The 22287-nt window shown below is 40.4% G+C and overlaps 1 protein-coding gene and 2 non-coding genes across 3 annotated transcripts; all 3 read right to left on the reverse strand.

Moving 5' to 3' along the window:
* Positions 1–18956: 18956 nt before the first annotated feature.
* Positions 18957–22162, reverse strand: rpl13a (ribosomal protein L13a). The gene is made up of 7 exons (XM_004540461.5): positions 22073–22162; positions 21291–21363; positions 20238–20303; positions 19918–20019; positions 19627–19712; positions 19370–19429; positions 18957–19210 (listed from the first exon to the last, which is right to left on the reverse strand). Exons 1-7 carry the CDS (start codon positions 22091–22093, stop codon positions 19001–19003), a joined length of 618 nt encoding a protein of 205 aa, XP_004540518.1. The 5' UTR covers positions 22094–22162; the 3' UTR covers positions 18957–19000.
* LOC111501723 (small nucleolar RNA Z195/SNORD33/SNORD32 family) lies at positions 20120–20195 on the reverse strand. The gene has a single exon (XR_002721635.1). It is a non-coding gene; the product is annotated as a small nucleolar RNA Z195/SNORD33/SNORD32 family (small nucleolar RNA).
* Positions 20378–20460, reverse strand: LOC111501722 (small nucleolar RNA Z195/SNORD33/SNORD32 family). The gene has a single exon (XR_002721634.1). It is a non-coding gene; the product is annotated as a small nucleolar RNA Z195/SNORD33/SNORD32 family (small nucleolar RNA).
* Positions 22163–22287: the final 125 nt, after the last annotated feature.

Consider the following 22287-nt stretch of genomic DNA (forward strand, 5'->3'; position numbering starts at 1 on the left):
GCCTCCATTTGTGATTTGTATGTTACCCATGCACACAAGCAGCTTCTGTGAAATAGGCTCCTTTAGACACAGCACCTTACCAAGCTGATGTGATGTGTGTTTTTTTCTCAAGGTCACCCACATCTAAGTACTCTATTACTCTAGCTAATAAAAGTAGTAACCCTGGTTCTTCTCCATTTTGCGCTGTGCTGCAATTGTACTGTCACCTAGTTTCAGGAAATTACCCTTCAAAGTAAATCTAGTTTCACTTAATTCACCTCGTTGCCTTAGTTTGATTAACATTTAATGCGGTCAAATTGTGCTGTTTTTTTGTTTGCTTTAGGCCTTGCTTTGACCTGCGGTGCTCTCTGAATCATGGCAAGCTTTGTCTTTTTCTAGGTCATCCTGTGTGTGTGTGTGTGTGTGTGTGTGTGTGTGTGTGTGTGTGTGTGTGTGTGTGTGTGTGTGTGTGTGTGTGTGTGTGTGTGTGTGTGTGTGTGTGTGTGTTTTAAATCAAAGCTTTCTTCTTGTTAACACCTGCTCTATTTTCTGTACTCGGACATCTTATTAGCATTGATGCAGATGACACTCAAAGTTTCGCTTGCATGTGTAATTACTCATTAAAAACTACACTGACAGTGATTTATAGTATTTTAGTACAAGTGGGTTCTTCTTTCCAAGTCACATAAGAAAGTAGAACAAGGGGGGAAAGGAAGATGCTGAAAGAAGGAGAAAAAGACTGACAGAAAAAGGAGACCAGTGTTAATGAGATTGTCTGGGACAGGAAAGCAATTTGAGATGTTTGCCTTGCAGACTGCGATCAGCTGTCATGATTAATGGTCTGAATTTGTTTTTTCTGCCACTTCATTGCGCTGATCACCTCTTCTTTCTTTCTACATTTCAAATAAATAAGAGTCATTGCTGTAGCACTGATACACATTCGATGCACACAACCAATACAGAGACTGCAGGAGAACCGTAACATAAAAGCAACCAGAGAAAATTCAGAAACACTGTACAACCCTCCTGTACTTGATTTTCAAAAAAACCTATTTTCATTGCTGTGTACTTTCATTTCACATTTGACATCAAAACTACTTAGTTGGGGCTAGGAACAGATTGTGATTTGGATTAAAATACACCCCTTCACACCGTTTACAGCGATGTGCAGACTTACGGGTCAGTTAAAATGTGACACCAACTTGAAACTGGGGCACCAAAAGACCCCTTGAGCGTATCTCAGAAACCAACTACATGAAGACAAGTTCATATTTCTCATTTTATACTATTTGTAAACCTTTTATAAACCACATCTTTTTCTTAAATTGCATGTTTTCATACTTAAACTTGCTATTTTGAGTAGAAAGTGTATCCACACTTACAAGCATGGCTACCTGAAGTGCTCTATGAGGACAGTGGTGGATTTTTTTTCCTTATCTTGGTGCATAGCAAAAAGTGTTTGAATGAATGTTTCATTCTAAAGAGCTCACTTTTAAAGTTTGAACTGGAACAGGATGCCACCGTTGCAACAAGTCAGTTTGGGAAATTTCTTCCCTCCTAGATATTCCAAAAACAACTGTAACCACAGCAGCTCTTCATCTATGTTAAACTCTCATCTATGGAAGCAGCTGTGTGGTAAGAGTCACACCAAGATACAGAAACTAGCATGAAATCTCAGTGAAACATTGCAAACACAATTTCAGGTAAGTTCATAACACACCATGTTCAATTTAAGGCAGCATTTCTGTGGAGGGCCTCCAGCTCGCACTGGAACGGTTCGCAGCCGAGTGTAACGCAGCGGGAATGAGGATCAGCACCTCCAAATCTGAGGCCATGGTTCTCAGCCGGAAAAGGGTGGAGTGCCCACTCCGGGTCGGGGATGAGTTCCTGCAACAAGTGGAGGAGTTCAAGTATCTCGGGGTCTTGTTCGCGAGTGATGGGAGAAGGGAGCTGGAGATCGACAGACGGATTGGGGCTGCGGCTGCAGTAATGCGGACGCTGCACCGGTCAGTCGTGGTGAAGAGGGAGCTGAGTGTAAAAGCGAAGCTCTCAATTTACCGGTCGATCTACGTCCCTACCCTCACCTATGGCCACGAGCTGTGGGTAGTGACCGAAAGAACGAGATCGCGGATACAAGCGGCGGAAATGAGCTTCCTCCGAAGGGTGGCTGGCCTCTCCCTTAGAGATAGGGTGAGAAGTTCGGCCATCCGGGAGGGGCTTAGAGTAGAGCAGCTGCTGCTCCACATCGAAAGGAGCCAGCTGAGGTGGTTCGGGCATCTGGCAAGGATGCCCCCTGGGCGCCTCCTGGGCGAGGTGTTCCAGGCATGTCCCACCGGGAGGAGGCCCCGGGGCAGACCCAGGACACGCTGGAGAGATTATATCTCTCGGCTGGCCTGGGAACGCCTTGGTATTCCCCCGGACAAGCTGGAGGAGGTGGCTGGGGAGAGGGAGGTCTGGACCTCTTTGCTTAGGCTGCTACCCCCGCGACCCGACCTCGGATAAGCGGATGAAGATGGATGGATGGATGGATTTCTGTGGTACAATTCACATACTACCAAAAGAAAGTGCATGGCGTGAGCAGAACTGTGTGTTACGGGAAAGTGTACTAAAGGCCTGCATGTCTTCTGTCTTCCATATGGTGGTTTATGTTAGAAACTATTATATGCACGTCCAGAACGTTAAACCAGCGGTCTCCAATCTTTTTGCGCCACAGACCGGTTTATGCCCGACAATATTTTCACGGACCGGCCTTTAAGGTGTCGCGGATAAATACAACAAAATAAAACTAGTACCGGTACCGAAAAAAAAGAAGATTTATTCATAATACGTGTGAAAAGACCAAGGAAAACTGAGTTAACGATAAAAACGATAACAAAATAACGCTAAAAACCGATAAAAACCCTGAAAACCATACATTTCACACCTGAGCCTCTACTCTCGCGGCCCGGTTCCAAACGACTCACGGACCGGTACCGGTCCGAGGCCCGGGGGTTGGGGACCGCTGCGTTAAACTACTTTACTAGTTAAAAGTACTAAAGATGTATTATTCTCGTAAAAATAAACCCATCTATATACTACATCTATGTACTGCACTGCAGTGCAGCAAAGCCAGTCACAGTAACGCTGCATCAGTTTTCTCCGTCTCTTCCCTCACTACGGCTCCCAGTTGTCGTTTTTGTCAGACCGAAGAAAAGACCTTTGTTGTTTTTCTCATCATGAGGGATTTTTACTCTTTTAATCTGACAGTGGATTACAGCTGTAAATGGAGCTCGCCTACACAGACTGTCAAGAAAAAGCAGAGACACACAGAGAGCAGCTACAGTCAAGCGCCAAGCTGGATGCATGTTATATTTTAGGATTCGTTCAAAAGCAAATGATAAAAAGGTCAGCGGAAGTCCACATTAATATGTCTATTGAAGGTTGATCTTTCTATTGCAGTTTAAAAACAAATAAGTAAAAAGTAACTCCATCTTTTTTTCGATGCAGTATTTCACTTAGTGAGCAGGGTGTTGAGTCTAGACGACCCGCTGTACATGAACAGTCAGTGATTTTCAGAGGGCAGGCAGAAAGAGAGAGAAAGAAGCAGAGTGTGACAGAAAACAATAAAGGAAACGTGATTACCGGCACCTATCATTGGCTTGTTTGTCAAGACAAACAACATTCATGGCCCTTCCAACATTCTTCACCTCAACACTGATGATGAAAGCCAGAGCCCTGCTGTCTCCCTTTACCTCTTTTCTTGATACTCATATGCACACACACACAATATCATCTAAAATATATCTTCTTTTTCTCACTTCTTCTTCTGATACTACTTCTTTCACCAGTACATTTGATCTCTCAAGGGCCTTTGACACGCAACTGTGGAAGAAGCGAGAGAGGAAACTACCTGAAGTTCAGTTCCAGGTTACAGTAAAAGCAAAGAAGGTGAGTCATTCCTCGTGTCTTGCCTCCAGGTTTCACCCTGACTCTGCAAAGAGGGAAGTTTGAGGAAGAGATTTGTTCATACCATGGCTTCTGCTGATGGGTTATTCATGGGAATCTTATTCAAGTTGAGCTGTTGACTTGCAAGCAAGTCATATTGCTGAACTCCCAATTCTGTGTCAACCTCTCAGAGCAAATGATGGTGCAAGTCAGCAGTTTCTTTCCTGAGCAGAGCTCCCAATTGAGAAGAACGCAAATCAAAAAGTTAGTTTTTATACAGCGATAACTGGTAACTTCTTTACCACAAAGTCAGGAAGCTTTTCCGCCATTATCATTCAATTTCCTTCAGTGTCCAGTGTTGTGTGGTCAATTTACAGAAAGGAAACTAGAGACGATGAACAAAAAACACAGATTTTAATCCGCTCAGTAAAACAGATCTACACATGCTTTTTTTTTTTTAATAATATTAAAATATATCATTAATGATTAAAAAATAATAATTTTTACAAATCACAGTTGAAATAAAAGGATTGAGCAATGTGTAACTTGGTTAACTGTCCATATCTATAAGGCAATAAAAAAATAATTTTAAAAAATAGGTGCTGTATGAGCAAAGCAGCTAGGTTAATTTAGTACATTCATCCGAAAGTGACTTCTCAGAAAACTTTCCTGTTTTATTAAACAGGAACGTTGAAGTTAGCAGAAATTGCTTCCTCTCCTTTGTCGAGACTTTAATACAAACATGCAAAAGGAGCAATAAGAAAACTTGTCTCTTAAGATGACAAATCACAGTGGATTCTTTTACTTGCTAATGTCAGCTCTGTTTCCACAAACACATAGATTTTTACTGATTTTCCGTCAGTCTCAATCAATCAATCTCCCATCAAAGACCAGAGTTTTATCTACAACATGCAACAGGACATGGACATTAAATAGAAAGTTGCACATTCCAAAGGATTCAGATGCAAGCAGAGTTATTCCTGGTTCCAGAGACAACAGGCAACCTTCGTTCCAAGATGGCAGTAATTTAAAGGACAGTGCAAACAGGCAATGAGAAGCATATAATACATAACTCATATGGGGAGAGCGATCACTTTTGCTTTGGTTTTTAATCAATGTCTATTTTTATATTTCTCTGGACAAACATTGCTTCCCTGCTGGCTCTGACAGAACACCACTGTGTAACCACCTCGCAGAGCGACACTCCTATAAATTAATGTGATGGCAGTTTAGTGTGTTGTCACATCTGTCGTCAAGCCGTCTTATGACTCTACTGTAAAAGTCGAAATGGTGCTCTGAAATCAGTCTGCAGAAAAAGAAAAAAAAAACACCAAAGATCCTCAATAGATAAGCCTCCTTCTCCATGCTGACCATCACTTCTATTGACCTCAACAGAAAAAAAAAACCTCAATACCACCATGTTGGGGGACTGAAAAAGTAATTTTATTATTCTACTAAAAAGTTCAGTTCAGATTTCTAATTATATATTAAGATATTAATATTTGGGGGTCCCTCTATTGATTAATTATTGCCATGCAAAATCTTACAATGTGTGATGTTAAAAACAGTGTGGTGCAAGTTTACTCGTCAGAGGATCCAGGTCAAAGTTGAAATTCTTAGTTTACAGTTTAATATTTTAAACAAAGTTCACTGTCCTAAAGATGAACCAGCTTATGTTCATTTCTTCAGTTTGGTTGTATATTTGTTATGGCCTGATCTGAGCTGTTACTGACAGACTTACTGGTTGTTATTTTTGCAACATGGGTCATTGGTATCAGTCTGTGGCAGACAATAACTGGTGTTGAAGAGCATGTGGAAGTTTGTTTGCCTCATGAGTGTCCCATCTGAGATACTTTGTTCAGCTGACACTGTATTAACATTAGCTCGCTGTTGTTGTTGTTGTTGTTTTTTCTTTTCTTTATTCTTTTTCTAGGCTGCAAACACCAACTTTTTCTTTGTTTATGACCTCAGGCGCCATTGCCCTACAGGGACCTTCATGCTGGCATACTGTTCCTGCCTTTGTGCTTGTTAGAGCTTATACCAAACTCCCGGAGGAAATTCACGTAGAAGACTGGCAGCACAGAAGGAGAAGCCTACTCCTCTAATGACATAATGCATGAGAAAAGATGGACTGAAAAATGTACAACTGGTGTGTCTATCTACAACAGTGGGGAGGAAAATACAATGAAAGAAGGATGTGAGCAAATATTTATTCCCATTACTTGTAACAAATATGTCTAATTTTTGTGGTCATATCCTGTGTCACTTTTTTCAGAAAAAGACTTGCATTTTGTTCGATTCTCACAATGTCTGCTGACACAGTGGCTGAGATTTAAAACAAAGGAGGCACTGAGAAGAGAGTCAGCCTTGAATGGAAAGGAGACTGTGGGAATGTTGCCTATTAGACAGGTACCAAGTCACACATTGACATACATTTGATTACATGTTGCCACACTGAAGACCTGCACTCTCTCTCTTCATTCCTTCCCGTCACCCACAATCTGTGTTTAAATACACCAGCCTCTCCATCCTCTTGTGGTAATTGGATCCAGTGCAGGGCAGAACAGATGAGGCGGTCACACAGATGGCTTCTCACAGGCTTAATCATGCATTTCAGATTCCTCCTAACTGGCAATTGGAAGTTATATACTATTGGACACCGCGCATCAAGGAAAGGGGGTTTAGCCAGAGTCAGCCAGATGGCCTCTGAACCCTGCTCCAACCCAGATGGAGTGAGGAAAACGTTTACTGTGACAAAGACCCCTAAATGTTTCAAACATTTGGCTTTTCAGATGCCAAAGATTTAACAGCATTGAGGCACAATGATCAAGGATTAGTGGTGGGTTGTAATGACGTAGATTTAGCCAAGTTTGAATCTGTGGTACAAGTGTGGTGTCTTAATGGAGCATTCCCACGACTGAGACAAAACTTCTTTTCGATCCAATTCTTGTAATTAACAGAGTGTGACCATCAAATATATCAAAGATGGATGGATCGATAGATGGATGGATGGATGGACTTGAAATGCTGGCTTGTATGGTGATCTTGCCTAGCAACTGAAGACTCTTGAGCTATTTGTCTTTTTCTTATATCTGAATGCTCTACATCTAGGTGATTATGTCCACTCAAAGAAGCGTTACCGGCATCTTTCTCCTAACGCACCACTGAGCAAACATATTGTACTTTGAGTTTACACCTCCTGGGGCAGTGAATTGTGCCGTTTCTCTCCCCCCTCTGCTTTCCTCTGTTTTTGTCTCCACAAGTTCTTGTTGCTTTGAGTGAAAACTCCTGAGAAATGAAGGGAGATGGGGACCAGAAGAGAACGGTTTCTTAGAAAGAAGTGATTTATTCCCTTGACTTTCCACCGGAACGTCATGAATAAATTCAGTTAGGTAAGCATCTATACATGGCTTTCCGATTGTTTGGTCTTTTCCTTGGGGAGAAAAGATGGGAGGGGTGCTACGGTTCACAATGTGTGGATATTTTACTCTTGCAGCATCTCAGAGAGACAACTCAGCTCATATTTTACAGAATCTCTGCCCTACAAGGCAAAGTCTATACAGTTTCCATAATGCCCGTGTCATAATTCCAAATCTATTCAACATTTATCAGATAAAAGGGTAAAAATTCACTCTCAAAAAAGGTCCAAGGATCTGAGTAGCATTGTATCGAGACTTAAAATCTTCCCAAAATTAATCTTCCCAAAGTTGAATTTCTAACCAGACAAGAAGATGTCAACTGTATATAACACTACCTACCAGTGTATGAATGTGAGAATGAATGAATAGTGGTATTGTAAAGCGCTTTGGGTGCCTTGAAAAGCGCTATATAAATCCAATCCATTATTATTAATCCATTATTACCTTCTTCCATGGTAAATGAAGAACTTGTGCTTTTCGTTGTACAGTGGAGGTTATATGTGGTTATAATAATAGAGGAAATTATCTACTTTACAACATTTGATGTAAAAGCAATTTTAAAACAGCCCACCAAGACCTCAGGTTGGCTCATGATGTCCAGCAACAATAAATTAAATTAAGCACTGCCACTCAAGTTCTTGCCAAAAGACTCCCTTCTCCCTTTTCACAGTACTGTGTTTTTGTCCGTTAGTATGTGTGCTGTTTTTACTCAATCCAGCTCTCTGCTCTGGGCATACAGTAAAAAAGAAAGTGCACATTTAACAGACAAATACATGAGGTAAAACGTCAATAAATAGGATGTTAATTAGCCTGACTAATTTATTTTATAGGGGTGGGTTTAATAGTTTTCAGTAATCTTATTTAGAAAAGCCTTTAGTCTCCAGAAGCATCTTTTTTCAGAGTAGCCTGTAGGAGGAGCGCTGTTCCTATCCCCGTTATTTAATATACTGCCTTGGGAGCAGAACAGTCGCTGTGTTGTTCTTAACTGAAGTTATACTCTCCCATTCCCAGAGGTGCAACACACACTCTTTTAACTGTAAGGTTTTTCATGTCAGGACGCAATACAAAAATCTCCTGATCCTTAACGTTATCTAAAATCATTTAAGTATAACCTCAGGTGAAGGAAAACAGATTACACGCCTCATTATTTATTTAGCAACAGCCAAAATTAAGAATCAGTCCTGTGAAAAACCAAGTACACCCCACGATTCAGTAGTTTGTATCACCACCTTTAACAGCAATATGAATTAATCATTTTGTCTCTCGTGTCATTGAGGAGGAATTTTGGACTACAAAGTGAAAATCTTGTAAAATCGGGAAAAAGGCAAATATTGTCGGGCAGTTTAAATAGGGACAGGAAACAAGTTAACCTTCTCACTCAGATAGTACTATTTACCTCCAAATAAGCATTTTACCACTCTTTGTTTTTCTGGATTTGCTGTCAGTCTTTCCTACAAATGTGTGCCTACAATTCTTCACTAGAAAAACAGCACTGAGGAGTTTTAATGATCCTTGAAGCCAGCAGAACAGCCCAGCGAGCCGCATGAAAGGATGAACAAGAAAGGAAAAGTATTATTGGAATTTAGAGAAGCCATGTTATGTCTGTATATGAGAGGTATAAAAGTTACCATAAAATTTCATCATGAACTTGCAGTGTTTAGATTTTGAATTAATGAAGCCCTCCACACTGGATTAGAGCGCTGTGGATGCCCCGCGGTGCAGCATCCCTGAAGGCGGTTCAGGGTTCAGTGTCTTGCTTCAGAGCATTTTATCTGTGATGGTGTTTTATTATAGATGCAATACCACCAACTGAGCAGAGATTTCAGAGAAGTAACTGAGCAGTTTTTATTAGCGTTGTCAAAAAATATTAATATATATATAAATGATCATTAAAAACTTCAGGCGAGGGCGTTCCTATTCTACTGTATAGCACATAGCAAAGACACCCACTGTTTTAACAGAAAGACAAGGACGAGCCCCTCTGCTGGTTCTATGAGACCTACAGGCAAAGAGATGCTTTGAACATGACATGCTGATGTTTAGCAAGTATTATCTTTATCATGTCCAGCATCTTTATTTTGGCATGTTAACATATCAACACAGTAATTATAATTCATCCTGCAGAAGACATGAAGGTGGGGACCAGATTTCGTGGCTGCCATGCTTAAAATTGTCACGCGAGAGCACAAATGTCAAACTCATGGTGACACTGAGACACATGAAAATCCATTTTACGACTTGAGTGTTGATTATAAGTTGCGACATGTTGCTTTTTTATAGTCAGTCACTCTTGATGTCTGGGCATGTAAAATCTTTTACACATGCTTTGTCTTCTTAGCTCCTTACTTTAGCAGAAAGGCTACAGGAATTCCAGTCATTCTTTTTAAGATTTTATTAACGTTTATTACTGTATATTTAAAGGTTGAATACTCAGTGAAACTCCTGTGTATATAACTTTTTCATTAGTAATATTTTAATAGCATTAATAAAGCCATTTTACAACCTATAAAAACTAATAAATGATGCCTTATTTGAAAATGCTCCTACTGTTACTGTTCTGGATTATCTAACTCTGCTTACATTTTTAGAAAAACATGCACATAGTTGGACAAAGACTGTCTGGTGGATATTCAGAAACTGTGGGTATTAGCAAAAGTGTCTTTCTTTAAAGGACAGCCCACAGTGCTCTCTCTGTTAGCCTGCCGGCAGTATGGATACAAGGCCAGCATTTCATTTAATGTTGATTGATTAATGTCTCTGTAGTGAGAACATGGAAAAAGCTGAGGGTCCCATGTGACTCCATTGCAATATAGGAATAGAGACGGCGCTTGTTCCCTTGTACAACCATCTATGATTGTCAAGGAGTGGCTTAAATATGACTGGAGATGTCTCCATACACAGTGTTACAGGAGAAAAAATCAATACTAAATGTTTAACTCAGTGAGTTTCATTACTGCTTATCATGAGCAACTCCTGATTCTGGGAGCCTTTCTTCCCTCTTCCCTTGATGTTCTTATAGAAATCATTTTCCTTTTTGTTTGTAACGGAGGAAAAATATCCTGGAAAACCTGCTTTTAAACTATTTTCTCCAGCTCACAGGTGGATATGTGGGTGAGCGCAGCGCTTTGGTCTGAGTACACGGATACACTGCTGTTCTTTAACGTCCCAGTTTGAAGGCCTCATTAGAGATGTTCATCACTGTGTGGGGCTTCTGTATGCAAACATCTTTCTTCCTAACTCCCTGTGTGTGTCTTCTGAGATTCTCCACCAGTAAAACAGTGAGAAAACCCGGTTTGTCTGCAGGCTTGAAGTCAGCTAAACTTTTCTCATTAAACTGCAAAAGCGCTGCCAAACTCTTTCCGTTTTATTCAGTTTGTTAATGAAAAACTTTAAAGTTATGTCGAACAGGCAGTTAGGGCTTTTTCAGCTTCTCTAATGGTGCATGTATGAAGCAGAGAAAGACAAAGCCAAGTGGCTCCTGTGACTCGATGCAATTCCTCAGCTCTCACCTGATCTAAGAGTAATATTTACATTTATTTTGTTGGCATGGAATGTGTAAGCTTTTGTTTCTTTATTGAGGTAAGGTTTGTTAGGTGCACCTGTTCGACTGCCCATTAAGATGAATATCTAACAAGCTACCGACATGGGGGCAACGTGATGCTTTTAGGCAGGTGGACATGATCAAGACAACCTGGTGACGTTCAAACTGAGCATGAGAATGGGGAAGAATGGTGTTATAGGAGACTTTGAAAGCGGCACGATTGTTGGTGCCATTCAGACTGCCTTCAATATCTCACCTGTCTCCAACCAAGGATGTGTAGTAGCTCAAATCAGGGGCCATTCCTGTCATCTCAGAGCAGGACACTGAGGCTACAGTTCACACAGGATCCCCAAAATTGGACAACGGAAGACTGGAAAAACATTGTATGGTCTGGTGAGTCTCAATTTCAGCTGGATTAAATTTAACAAGACATAAATTGTCAATTAAAGTCAGAGCACATTAGCTTGGATAATATATTTTACACACTTGGGATGTTATGCAAATTACATGGGAAATATGGTGTCTTTTAACTCCAGCTTTTAAAGGTGACCTCGCTATTAAAAGTCCACATCTCACTGATTTGACACACAAACTGGCTGTGCAGATAACAGACGGCTGACAGGTATGACCACCATCATGTTTAAGCATTCTCTGTTTCATTTCCCTACCATACATTGTATTTGTATTCGTGCATGTCCAAATCCAAATCTGAAAAAGTTGGGATGATGTGATCATCATTTTGTGAGCTTAATATTTTATGTGTTGTCAGTGTCCTATTGTGAATAAAATATGGGTTTTATGGGATTTGCAAATCAATATATTCTGTTTTATTTGCATTTCTCAGTGCATCAATTACCTTCAGAATCAGTGAAAAATTTGCAATAGTTGATTAAAAAGCAAATTTGTGTTTGAAATTTCCCATAAATCTTTGCTGAAAGCACATGGAAAGTCACTTGAAATTAGTTTTTTCACTTTTATCACTTTCCTCTGTCTATATGAATGATGATCTGTACAGAGGTTGCTCTGTGTTGCTCTTTATTACAGGTCATTTTGTGCAAGCGAAATCAAAAATAATTTTGAATTTCACAGCTCACAGTGCAGGATTCCGATTGATTCCTTTGGAGAAGGAATTTGCCCTGGATGAGCTCCATCGGTGAAGGTGGTTCGTGTGTGCGTGTGCACCTTGAAGGTGCATGGGTATATCGTGAGCTTTACTGGCTTACATGCTGTGCTGCTGGGAGGTCTTGGTGAGCACCAGGATAAACACATACCTGCATACTCATTCAAATGCCAGTTTGAAATTCCTACTCCTGCTGACAAAGAATGGAAAGGCAAAAGTAAAGCTTTCCAGATGCCTCTGGCAAAAACATTAACTACATGTGAAATGCATTTGTTTCACATACTGTAGCTCCGGGGTGACTGCCTTCTCATCTGAGAATCACCTATTCATGGCGATGCTTTACGGCATACGCTTAGATATTTATTTGAGGAAATCCACTGAAAGAATACACTCTTTTAACTTTAATGGTAGCCATATTTCCTCTGTGTTTGCAATTATGTGAAAATCACAATCAATACACCGAAATTGCCTGTCAGCTCTGATAACCCTGCACAGTTACAGGTCTTTACCCCTATCTGCAAAGCCAAGTTACATAATCAGCGGAGCTGCAGAGCAACTCCTAAGCTCAACAAAATCAGTGATGCTAAACGATGAGGGAAGAATGCCAACCCCATTTAGGTTCTTTTATGTTTTTGGCTTGGCAAAGATATTCCTTGTACCTTTTCTCATTTTAACTACCCAGAGTTGGAGCTTTGCTGCTGACCATTTGTGCCTCTCTGTTCAGGGATCTGTCAGTATGTGGGAGTAAAATGGAGGTTGGCCTTTTTGCACTGTGGCCTGAGATCATGTTGGCTGAAACCTTGGGTCACTACAAAGTTCGTGTGAGCAGGCATTCTCTTCGTTCTTCCCTCTAAAGCTGCTATAATTTTAAGTTCAAAGAAATAAAAGTGAAACAAAAATACAGCACTTTCAGCTTCACAGTGTCACTAATACAGTAATATAGTTATATCAAACCAAGTGAAATTTAGATAGATAGATAGATAGATAGATAGCGACCGTGGCTCAGGGGGTTGGGAAGCGTATCTGTAACCGGAAGGTTGCCAGTTCGATCCCCGGGCTCTCTGTCCTGGTTGTTGTGTCCTTGGGCAAGACACTTTACCCTACTGCCTACTGGTGTTGGCCAGAGGGGCCGATGGCGCGATATGGCAGCCTCGCTTCTGTCAGTCTGCCCCAGGGCAGCTGTGGCTACAACTGTAGCTGCCTCCACCAGTGTGTGAATGAATAGTGGCATTGTAAAGCGCTTTGGGTGCCTTGAAAAGCGCTATATAAATCCAATCCATTATTATTATAGATAGATGGACTTATTTCATAATTTTCACTTTTTTATGAGATTTCTGACATCATGCTTTTGATATTTGATATTAGGCTCCAATCTTAGGACTGATCAGTTTTGGGGGTTTTTTGTTTTTTCGTAGTTTTTTCTGTCATAACTTCTTTTGCTTTTAGTCCCGTAGACTAATATATGATTAAAACATTTGCTGATGCTGCCTGCAGCGTCCAAAGCCACCCAACCCCAGCGGTGGATACTTTTTACTCTAGTCCATCTACCATTTCCCTTGCAGCCAGAACAGCATAGTTAATTCACATGTGGCATTCGATTTAGCATGTTATTGATCAGTTTTTCCAACACAAATTCAATACTGTAGAATCTGGGTTTAGCAATAAAAGAGGAACTGATTTAGTTTGTTGCACCGCCTCACACACTATGTAATTAGGGATTTGTTTTCTTTCTGCTTTCCCATGAGACACTGGTGCATGTGCGTTTACAAAAAAGAACAAGTACTGGGTCGACCATCTGCAACCACTGAAGGGTTTTATTTTGCTTAAGAACACTGAGCAAAGTGTGCATACGTGTTTGCTGCCACAGTGGATGAAACAAGTCTTCCAAAATACAGCCTTATCACGTCGTGAAACAAGGTAAGCAAGTGCTTCCCATTTTTTAAACAGTCCACATCAGAAGACAGGTAGCACTTGACTTTTGTTCAGGATACTGAAGTCCAAACTTGGGATCATAGTTTAGGTGAAGTTACACACTAGATGTTAAAAAGGTTCACTCTCATTACCATGACAACTCTCTGTTGTCATGGTAATGCCATCAACCTTTAAAGCATAACTTTAGGCCCTAATGACCTATGGGGGAGGACAGTCTCATCAGTCAGGAGTGCTTCATACAGTGAAATAAAGGTTTCTGTGATTAGTCGTTTTCTCATCATGGATTTCAATTTCTGAATCCAACTTGTGACTGCAAACCCAGTAGCAATCTCTGATCACTGCCGTCTCTGAATTTTACAGCTGCTCTTGTCTGCCAATGGATATAATGACTAACTGAATGAACAGAGTTGCCCCTCTGTCACTATAAATCCATTCAATTACACTCAGAGGTCAGTGAATAAAAATAAGGCACTGACATGGCCTACTGCACCTCATGTTTATATCAACGTATTGCTGCTGCACACCTTGAGCATGCATCATCTTGCAAGGGATTTTTTTGAAAGGTGTTTATGACCTTTATGTGGGTTCAGAGCATGTGGTTATGTATATTGCAGTCATAAACACGCTCTATCATTATATGCACTTTTTCTGTAAAATGTATATGCATGCATATATACTGTATGCATACTGACTAAAAACACAGGCTAAAAGCAGAAGCTGTTGAGATAGGATAAAATAATAAAAACATTTTATGAAATGGGAAATACGTTTTTGTAACAATAAGAAGAAGAAGAAGTAGTACCAGATAATCATTTTTTTCAGTGTATTGCTGCACAAATAGAAGGATCTCAGCTTCCTTATAGAAATATTTCTATATACAGTCTCTGTGCTGGTCTTCCAGTTCAGCCTGTTGTCAGTGTGGATGCCCAAGTACTTATACTCATCCACCACATCAACATCCTGTCCCAGGATAGGCCATGTAGCTGTCCTTTTCTCTCTGAAGTCTCTCTGTGATGTTATTCACATTCAGAAGCAGATCACTGTCGATCGAGGACACTGAAGATATCTACCTATTCGGAACCATGATAACAGGGTTCTCGCTGATCTCTGATTTCATTGCAATGTTGACCCTGTGCTAACTTGCATATGACAAATAAAACTGAAAACTGAAACTGAAGCTGATCGGAGCTGGCTTGACCCTGGCTTATCGGAGAATTAAGAAAGCGGAACCGGCTGTTCAAACACCCCCAAGGCTGCCCGCTGGGATTCCCATTCCCATTCCATGCAAGGCCACCTGGGTTGGCTGGAAGACTGTTTACTTAGCCTGGCAGGGCGAAGGACACTGTCTCAGCTGAACTATGGACACGCACACACATACATATACTGATACTGATAAGCACTCACCGACGCACCTCCAACGCTTACCTCCCCTCTGATGTGGACATCGAGTCAGCTGGAGGCGCAGTCGAAGATTGCAGCGGTCCCAGATCAGATGTACACACTGGAACACTTTCCCATGCTGCTTGTCTGTGTTTATTGTGCTACGGTGTGTTGATATCTGTGCATTCCTGTATTATCCTTTTGTGTAACACATTTCAATGTTTTTTTCCTCGCTACCTAGCCTGACCTGTCTCCCCAATGTGATGTTTGTGTATTGTATGTACGGCCGGCAAGGTCTGTCATCTCGGTTTTGGCAAAAGACCTGCAACTGACAAATAAAGGCTATCTCATCTCATCTCAGACCACTCCACAAAATCATCCCCTAGTGCTCTGTACTCCTCCTGCCCATCACTAAGCTGTCCAGCCACTGCAAAATCATCAGAGTATTTCTGTAGGTGGTATGACCCGCAGTTGTACTGAAAGTCTGAGGTGTACAACATGAACAGGAAGAAAGACAGTACAGGCCCCTGTGGACCGCCTGCACTTCACCAAATCAGACAAAGCACCACCCAGTCTCACATACTGCATGCAGCCTGTCTGTCAGGTAATCAGTAATCCATGAGATGATGGACGTGTTTGCTGACATTTCTGGTAGCTTCTCTCTCAGTATCAGCAGCTGAAACATGTTAAATACAGTAAAAAATCTGAGAATCTGATCCTCACCATGCAGCTGTTACAGTTTAAATGGGTGTAAGCTATCTGCATAAGAGATAATTGTCCTCTCTTGAATATATTGGTAAATGGAAATTCTTTTATGATCAAATCCCAATTAGTAATTAATGAACATAAATAATTTTTAAAAACTCAGCCATCATCTCTCATTCCAGAAATCCAGTAAATTTCAAGTAAATGAGACAAAGCAGAGGGAGACATTAAATACAGAACCAACCCATCCTAACCACTGCAGGTTATTTTAATGGGGAAATTATTTTTTTATTATTATATCATCATTCATATAATCAGAAGTAAAGGTGTATATAATTTTTTTTTTTAAAGCCTGAAGGCACGAAAGGAAGGCTGATGATTTATCTGTATTATTTGTGAAGAGTTGTGTTTTAATGTGTTGCTAATCAAGAGTAAATGCAAAAATAATACATGTGAGTGTCGTATTTTCCCCACGGCGCAGTGAACTGTGGAGAAAATCCTTGGACTTTTTTTCTGTGGGGAACAGTAGAAGTAGTTATTGAATGCATTTATGCTGTAAATATGGTTTATAGATTTTGAAGAGAACAGTTCTAGTAAAATAGCATGTGTGAAATGTGTGAAAGCTTTTGATTTTTGAATGCTTGCACTCTCAGCGAGGCCCGTGTTTTTCACCATCTCACCAAACAACATCTCCATCTTTTCCTTTTGCTCTTTATCTTTTTCTTAAAGTAACTACTAAGAAGTTGTCCAAGGGTGACCTCAACAGAGACGGCAAAACCTTTCACCGGATGGTTCAAAGAGGACATCTTCCCTCTGGAGCACTTCTGTGTGGATCCACATACAAAAAAAATGGGAAGTTTTCATCAGGAATAAAGTAGATATGTTATTCAAACTGTGACCCAGACGTGCTCCTCTTAGCTAATCTGATTTAAAGCTATTTTGGTTGAAAAAGGATTCAGCAGTATAAGCTTGAGACTGACTCTGTAGAAATAAGACATTACTAAAACATCAAATAGAAGCTTAAACTAATCATCTCACGCTGGCATGTGGGAAAAGGTCTTTTATCGCTCTCATTACTCACACACTGTGTGAGTTTAATGCACACCGTAGGCAAACGTTACCAACCGTGTTGTGATTTCTCAGGTGTGTTGCTCCAATAAGACCGGTCAAATAAGTTAGTGCTCACGTTCTTTATGAAGTCAAACTAAAGCTTAAATAAGGTTTTGTTTCAAAACCAGAAACATGTTATTCTGAAAACGTGAGGAGAGTTTAAATTTAAGCTGAACTTTGTATGTTTTCCTTATAGTAGCTTCACAGTTGAAGCACCTTCTTTTGGGATGAGGGTAGGGCATTGTCTATAAATGTTGGAACCCATAATAGGCTTGGCTTGCAGGAGCAGTTTCAGACAATCATGGTCTCTTCAATCTGTTTCAGATGGTGTGATTAGAGAGTGATCTGCTGCTGGCAGCATCACAAAATATCTCATTTTTGGAGCCGTCACAGTAATTTCTCCATCTGTTGGTGGAGACATAACGCCCCTCCTTAACGCAGGTAGAAAGGCAGCAGATTGGCCTCCTGCCTGATCCTCAGTGGGCGAGCTTTTATAGAAGGCATGTGTGCTTTTAGTATGTGGATATCTATAAGTAGACAGGATAGGCCAACATAGAAAGGATGGTGTTATCAGCTTTTCCTTCATGGACTATATACTTTAATCAGGGGGTTAAGCAGTATTTTCAGCACAGTCACAATCATGTAAAATCAGGAAATACTATAAGACTCGAATGCATTGCCAAAACATGCACAACTAATCATTTTAACATACTACGAAGTACTTGAATAAAAACCCAAGGCAGGTGCATGCAGAGGTTTTTTGCTAAAGGATATTCTTGGGAATCTAACCAGAGGAAGTAAGACGGGAGCTACATGGTACTGTCCTGCTTTAGTATAACAGATTTGTCACCACACATGTTCCGTTGTGCTATAATAAGATTAAAGTGCAAAGAGCACAGACAGAAAAAGAGAAGAGGTGACCTGAGAATCTGGGTTATTAACTTAAAAAGAAGTCAAAGAAAACTCCCACAATGCACTGTGAGTTTAAAGCAGCTAGGGCGACGTAGAAAAACAGGCAACCATACACCATCAAAAAAGCAACTTAAGTTCACCAACATATACCAAGTCACCACAACAGAATGTCACAACACCATATTTTATTAAAAATAACAATATTGATATTTTTATGATATCGAGAGAAAACCAGAGAAAGAATCAAATTGGTGAAATTGCCATTGAACTTTTTATAACTTTATGTGTTTTCTCTATTTTTAGACAAATGAATTGAATTCTAGATGTGTGTTATCATATATGAACACTACTTTAACTAAAACGCTAAATGTTTTAGTTAACTGTAACGCTTGGAAGTGTCGCAGTTCAACACTGCCCTCTGCTGGTTGTTAAGCTTGGTTCCAATGAGAAGTTCCCACATGCATAAATTGTATTTTTTCTCAGTTTTTTAAAATTTTATTTCTCTACAGCTGCACCAAATTGTTATACAATTCAAAAACTAGTGGGTCAGATGTCAAATTTCATTATGTTTTGATTTTACACATTATGCAAAATCATGTAAGAAAAATAAGCAACTCCAATGTGCTTTTCCTGGCTTAGATTACACGTAGCTCTGCACCATAAACTTGTTTTTGAAGAACATCTACATTCGTGATGCTTCTTGACAAATTTATTTTTTAAAACCCTTTCAAAAGTCTGAGTGATACTTTTCATATTCCAAGTAAATATAACCATGAATACACAAATGCTACCTTCTTGTGATAGCTACTAATACAACTGCCTACACACAATTTTTAAAGAGAAGCTGCACTCACAGCAGTGTCTTCGTCTTAAACATATTCATGTTGTAGTAAATGCAGTTTACTTCAATGAGAAATAAAATAGTCATGACACATTTTATAAACATGTATTCATCTTTATTGGCCAGATGAGTTTAGCTCAGACAATAACTCCATATTGTTTCAGAACATCTGTGTATTTTGCAATCTTGGACTCGACGTTCTTTTCTGCCTGCTTGGTCAGATTGATCAGTGTCTTTTTCTTGGTGTAGCGGAGCTTAGACTTCTCCTTTCTCTTCTCCTCCAGAGTGGCTGTGATAGCCTGGTACTTCCAGCCAACCTCATGTGCCAGACGCCCAAGGAGGGCGAACTGAGGGAGAAATGAAAAACCATATGAAAGCAACAGTTCACAAACTAAATGGTTGTGCCTGCCAAACTCAAAATTTACAGCCGAATAATCGTAAATGGAGTAACCTTATTGTCACCCTTTATTTTCTTTCCTTAACAAAAAACAACCTTGTAGGCTCACCTTGCGAGAGGGCTTCAGACGCACAACTTTAAGAGCAGCTGGGACAACCATGCGCTTCCTCTGTAAATCAAATAAAGCAAAATCAGATAACGAAGACAACAGCACATCTGAACTGCTATAGGCAGCGTGTCTCAGACATCATTTCTTTTCATGGTTACTATTCAGACAAGGCAGTTAAGATGTATGGCATCACAGACAGCACAGTCAAAGCCACTTGTGGGGGCCGTAAAGATTAAGGAAAGACATTACCAGCATACCTTGTCATAGGGTGGGGGGATACCATCAAACACCTTCAGCCTCTCCAGAGCAGCCTGACCTCTCTTGGTTTTGTGAGGCAGCATACCTGTTTAAAGAGAGATTGTGCTTTAAAAAAATAAAACAACCTCAGTTTCCATCAACATATGCTAAACTGAAAAAAAGTCAGATGTCTGAAGTCTGCTTCATCAATAGATCATTAGCTTTGCTATAAACAGCTTTACTGTGCTAAGCAAGTATCATAGATGAATGCAAATACACCCCTTCATGTGCCGGTAGTGTCACTTCCTCACCTCTAACGGTCCTCCAGAAGATCTTGCTGGGAGCCCTGAAGTGGTACGGACCACGAGAGGGGTTGGTGTTCATCCTCTTGCGCAGGAAAGCCAGGTACTTCACTGCAAACAGGCACATGATCCAGAAGAGATATACATTAGCCACATTACACATACATCAAGATACATGCAAGGGGCAACCATTGCTTTATTAAGTAATGCTGATGCCTCAGATGGTAGTGCATGTAAGGTTTTCTCATGGTCTGTGAAACTCAAACTAGTAAAACATCACCGACAACAAGCATTTTAAAGGACTGAAAATAGGACATAACCCTACTTACGCTTGTTACGGTAGAAGTTGCCAGAGATGTTGATGCCTTCACATCTCACCACCACCACTTTGTGGCCTAAAAGACAAAATGCCAAAAGTTAATCCCAACAGTTAAAGAGAGTAGCAAACAGGTGCAGATACTGTTTGTTTCCTGTCTCAGATGGTAGTGCATGTGAGTTTTCTCATTGTCGTTAAACTCAACCAAGGCAGTTAATACAGTCATCATCGACAGAATGACACAACAGCAGCCAACTATGAACACATTGTTCATCAGTCTTACATGCTGCAAAACACACTGTGCGACATGGATCTGACACAAGTCTGGAAGTTAAAGGTAAAGTTTCATCGTAGCATTGGTCGGTCTTTGTAGCCATCTGTGTGTCTGCATGTTTTGTGTGATTGCATCTGGACCATGTGTAGAAAGAGCATACAATGCTCTCTGCAGGACTTTTGCACAAACAGTCATTTTTCACATACAAAATGCAAGTGTTTTTTTAAAGACATTACCCACCTGAACTACACATGAGGACACAAATATCAAATTTTTTGGAATGGAAATCAAATACTCATCCTTCTAGTGCTCGAATAACCGTATAATTCCTAACTGATGCTATGTAACAAGAGCCAGTAACTAGAGAATTCCCAGAGCAAGTGGACATCATGAGTATTTTCAGAAACAATACTACTGACACTGTCCACAGTTCAGGTGTGTAAAACTATACTAGATTATGTGTTACAATCCAAACCACCTTATTTTGCACAGTTTACCTCCAACAGCACCCCACAATGGCTCAGCTATTTCAGGTTAGTTTGCACTGCATTCCTACTGAATGGTCAGCAGGTACAGCAGCAGTCTCATTATGAGATACTGCTACAAAATTTCTGACACTGTCAGGATATTGCTCCAAGGAGTCCATGCATGTAGTGTGATACAACAGCTAAATTCGAACCTCTTGACTAGGACAGTCCAAAAATCGCACAGTGTATACTTAACTTAAATTGTTTATTATCAAACATTTATATTGTTTATTACCAAAATTCCTATTAATCTCTGAAAACTTACCCAGAAGAACCTGTTTAGCCACAATGGCAGCAAGTCGGCCGAGCAGATGGCCCCTGCCATCAAGCAGCAGAACCTAAAATAAAAGGTGGGGGAAAAGGATATCAATGCTTTATCCTCACCGTGAAAAAACATCCTAGTAATTCCCCTATAATCTTGTATAGTAATGTTAATCAACTTGCATTTACTATCTACTTGACAATCGTCACATTATCAGCCTTGCACTAACATACAAGTTAAACGGTAATAAAACGCATTTAACCCCATCACTGTTTAATAAAGGGGTTTACTGTGAACTGAACTGTATTTCTGGCTCCACGTCACTGTGATAAATGGCACATGGGACACTATTGACTTGCCGGTTGAGACATGACGTTTGCTTAGCATCTAAACGAAACCGCGCTGACGATTAACCTTGTATTTTTTGAGTTGAAATGTCATGAAAGGTTCCCTACACAGAAGCAACGAAATACCACCCATTAAATTTAGTTAAGTTTGCCGGTACGTTTCCCATACGACCATATATCCAGTACACACGTTAAACCTAGCCTCGCAAGCTAACAGCGTTGACTCAGGGAAGCTGCCATGATGAAGGCACGCTCACTCGGCTATAGCGAGCTGCCTCAGACATTCCCTAAAAATAGGTCTCAGAAAAAACACTGAGCAAAACAACGACTACACAAAGCTGTCCCAAGTTATCGCCAGTCGCTTAACTGCAAAACACAAGGTTTTATTTTGCCTACAGAGCTGAAAAATGATATAATATCTCCAGAGCAGCTTCCCACCTTATTGAACCGGTCCGCCATGATGTGCGAAAAGAAAGACAAACGGGGTTGCTCGTGGTAAAAGGCAGGGGTGGGCGGAAGTGACGACAGCTTCCTTCGTTCTCGTGGCTCACAGGCTATGAAAAAATAGCGCCACTGTTGGGCGAATTAAGTTCAGTATTATAAATTATGTATACTATTATGTATTATATAATTATATATTAATTATATAGCAA

The sequence above is a fragment of the Maylandia zebra genome, linkage group LG19 (assembly GCF_041146795.1).
Source record: "Maylandia zebra isolate NMK-2024a linkage group LG19, Mzebra_GT3a, whole genome shotgun sequence".
NCBI classification, from domain to species: domain Eukaryota; kingdom Metazoa; phylum Chordata; class Actinopteri; order Cichliformes; family Cichlidae; genus Maylandia; species Maylandia zebra.

What these genes read in the sequence shown, in the direction of transcription:
- rpl13a (XM_004540461.5), bottom strand. Translation starts at nt 22,093, where the DNA reads ATGGCGGACCGGTTCAATAAG. An exon ending in CTTCTGGAGGACCGTTAGAG is followed by an intron (nt 19,713 to 19,917) that starts GTGAGGAAGTGA and finishes CTCTTTAAACAG; the next exon opens with GTATGCTGCCTCACAAAACC. An exon ending in GTCTGAAGCCCTCTCGCAAG is followed by an intron (nt 19,211 to 19,369) that starts GTGAGCCTACAA and finishes TTTCTCCCTCAG; the next exon opens with TTCGCCCTCCTTGGGCGTCT.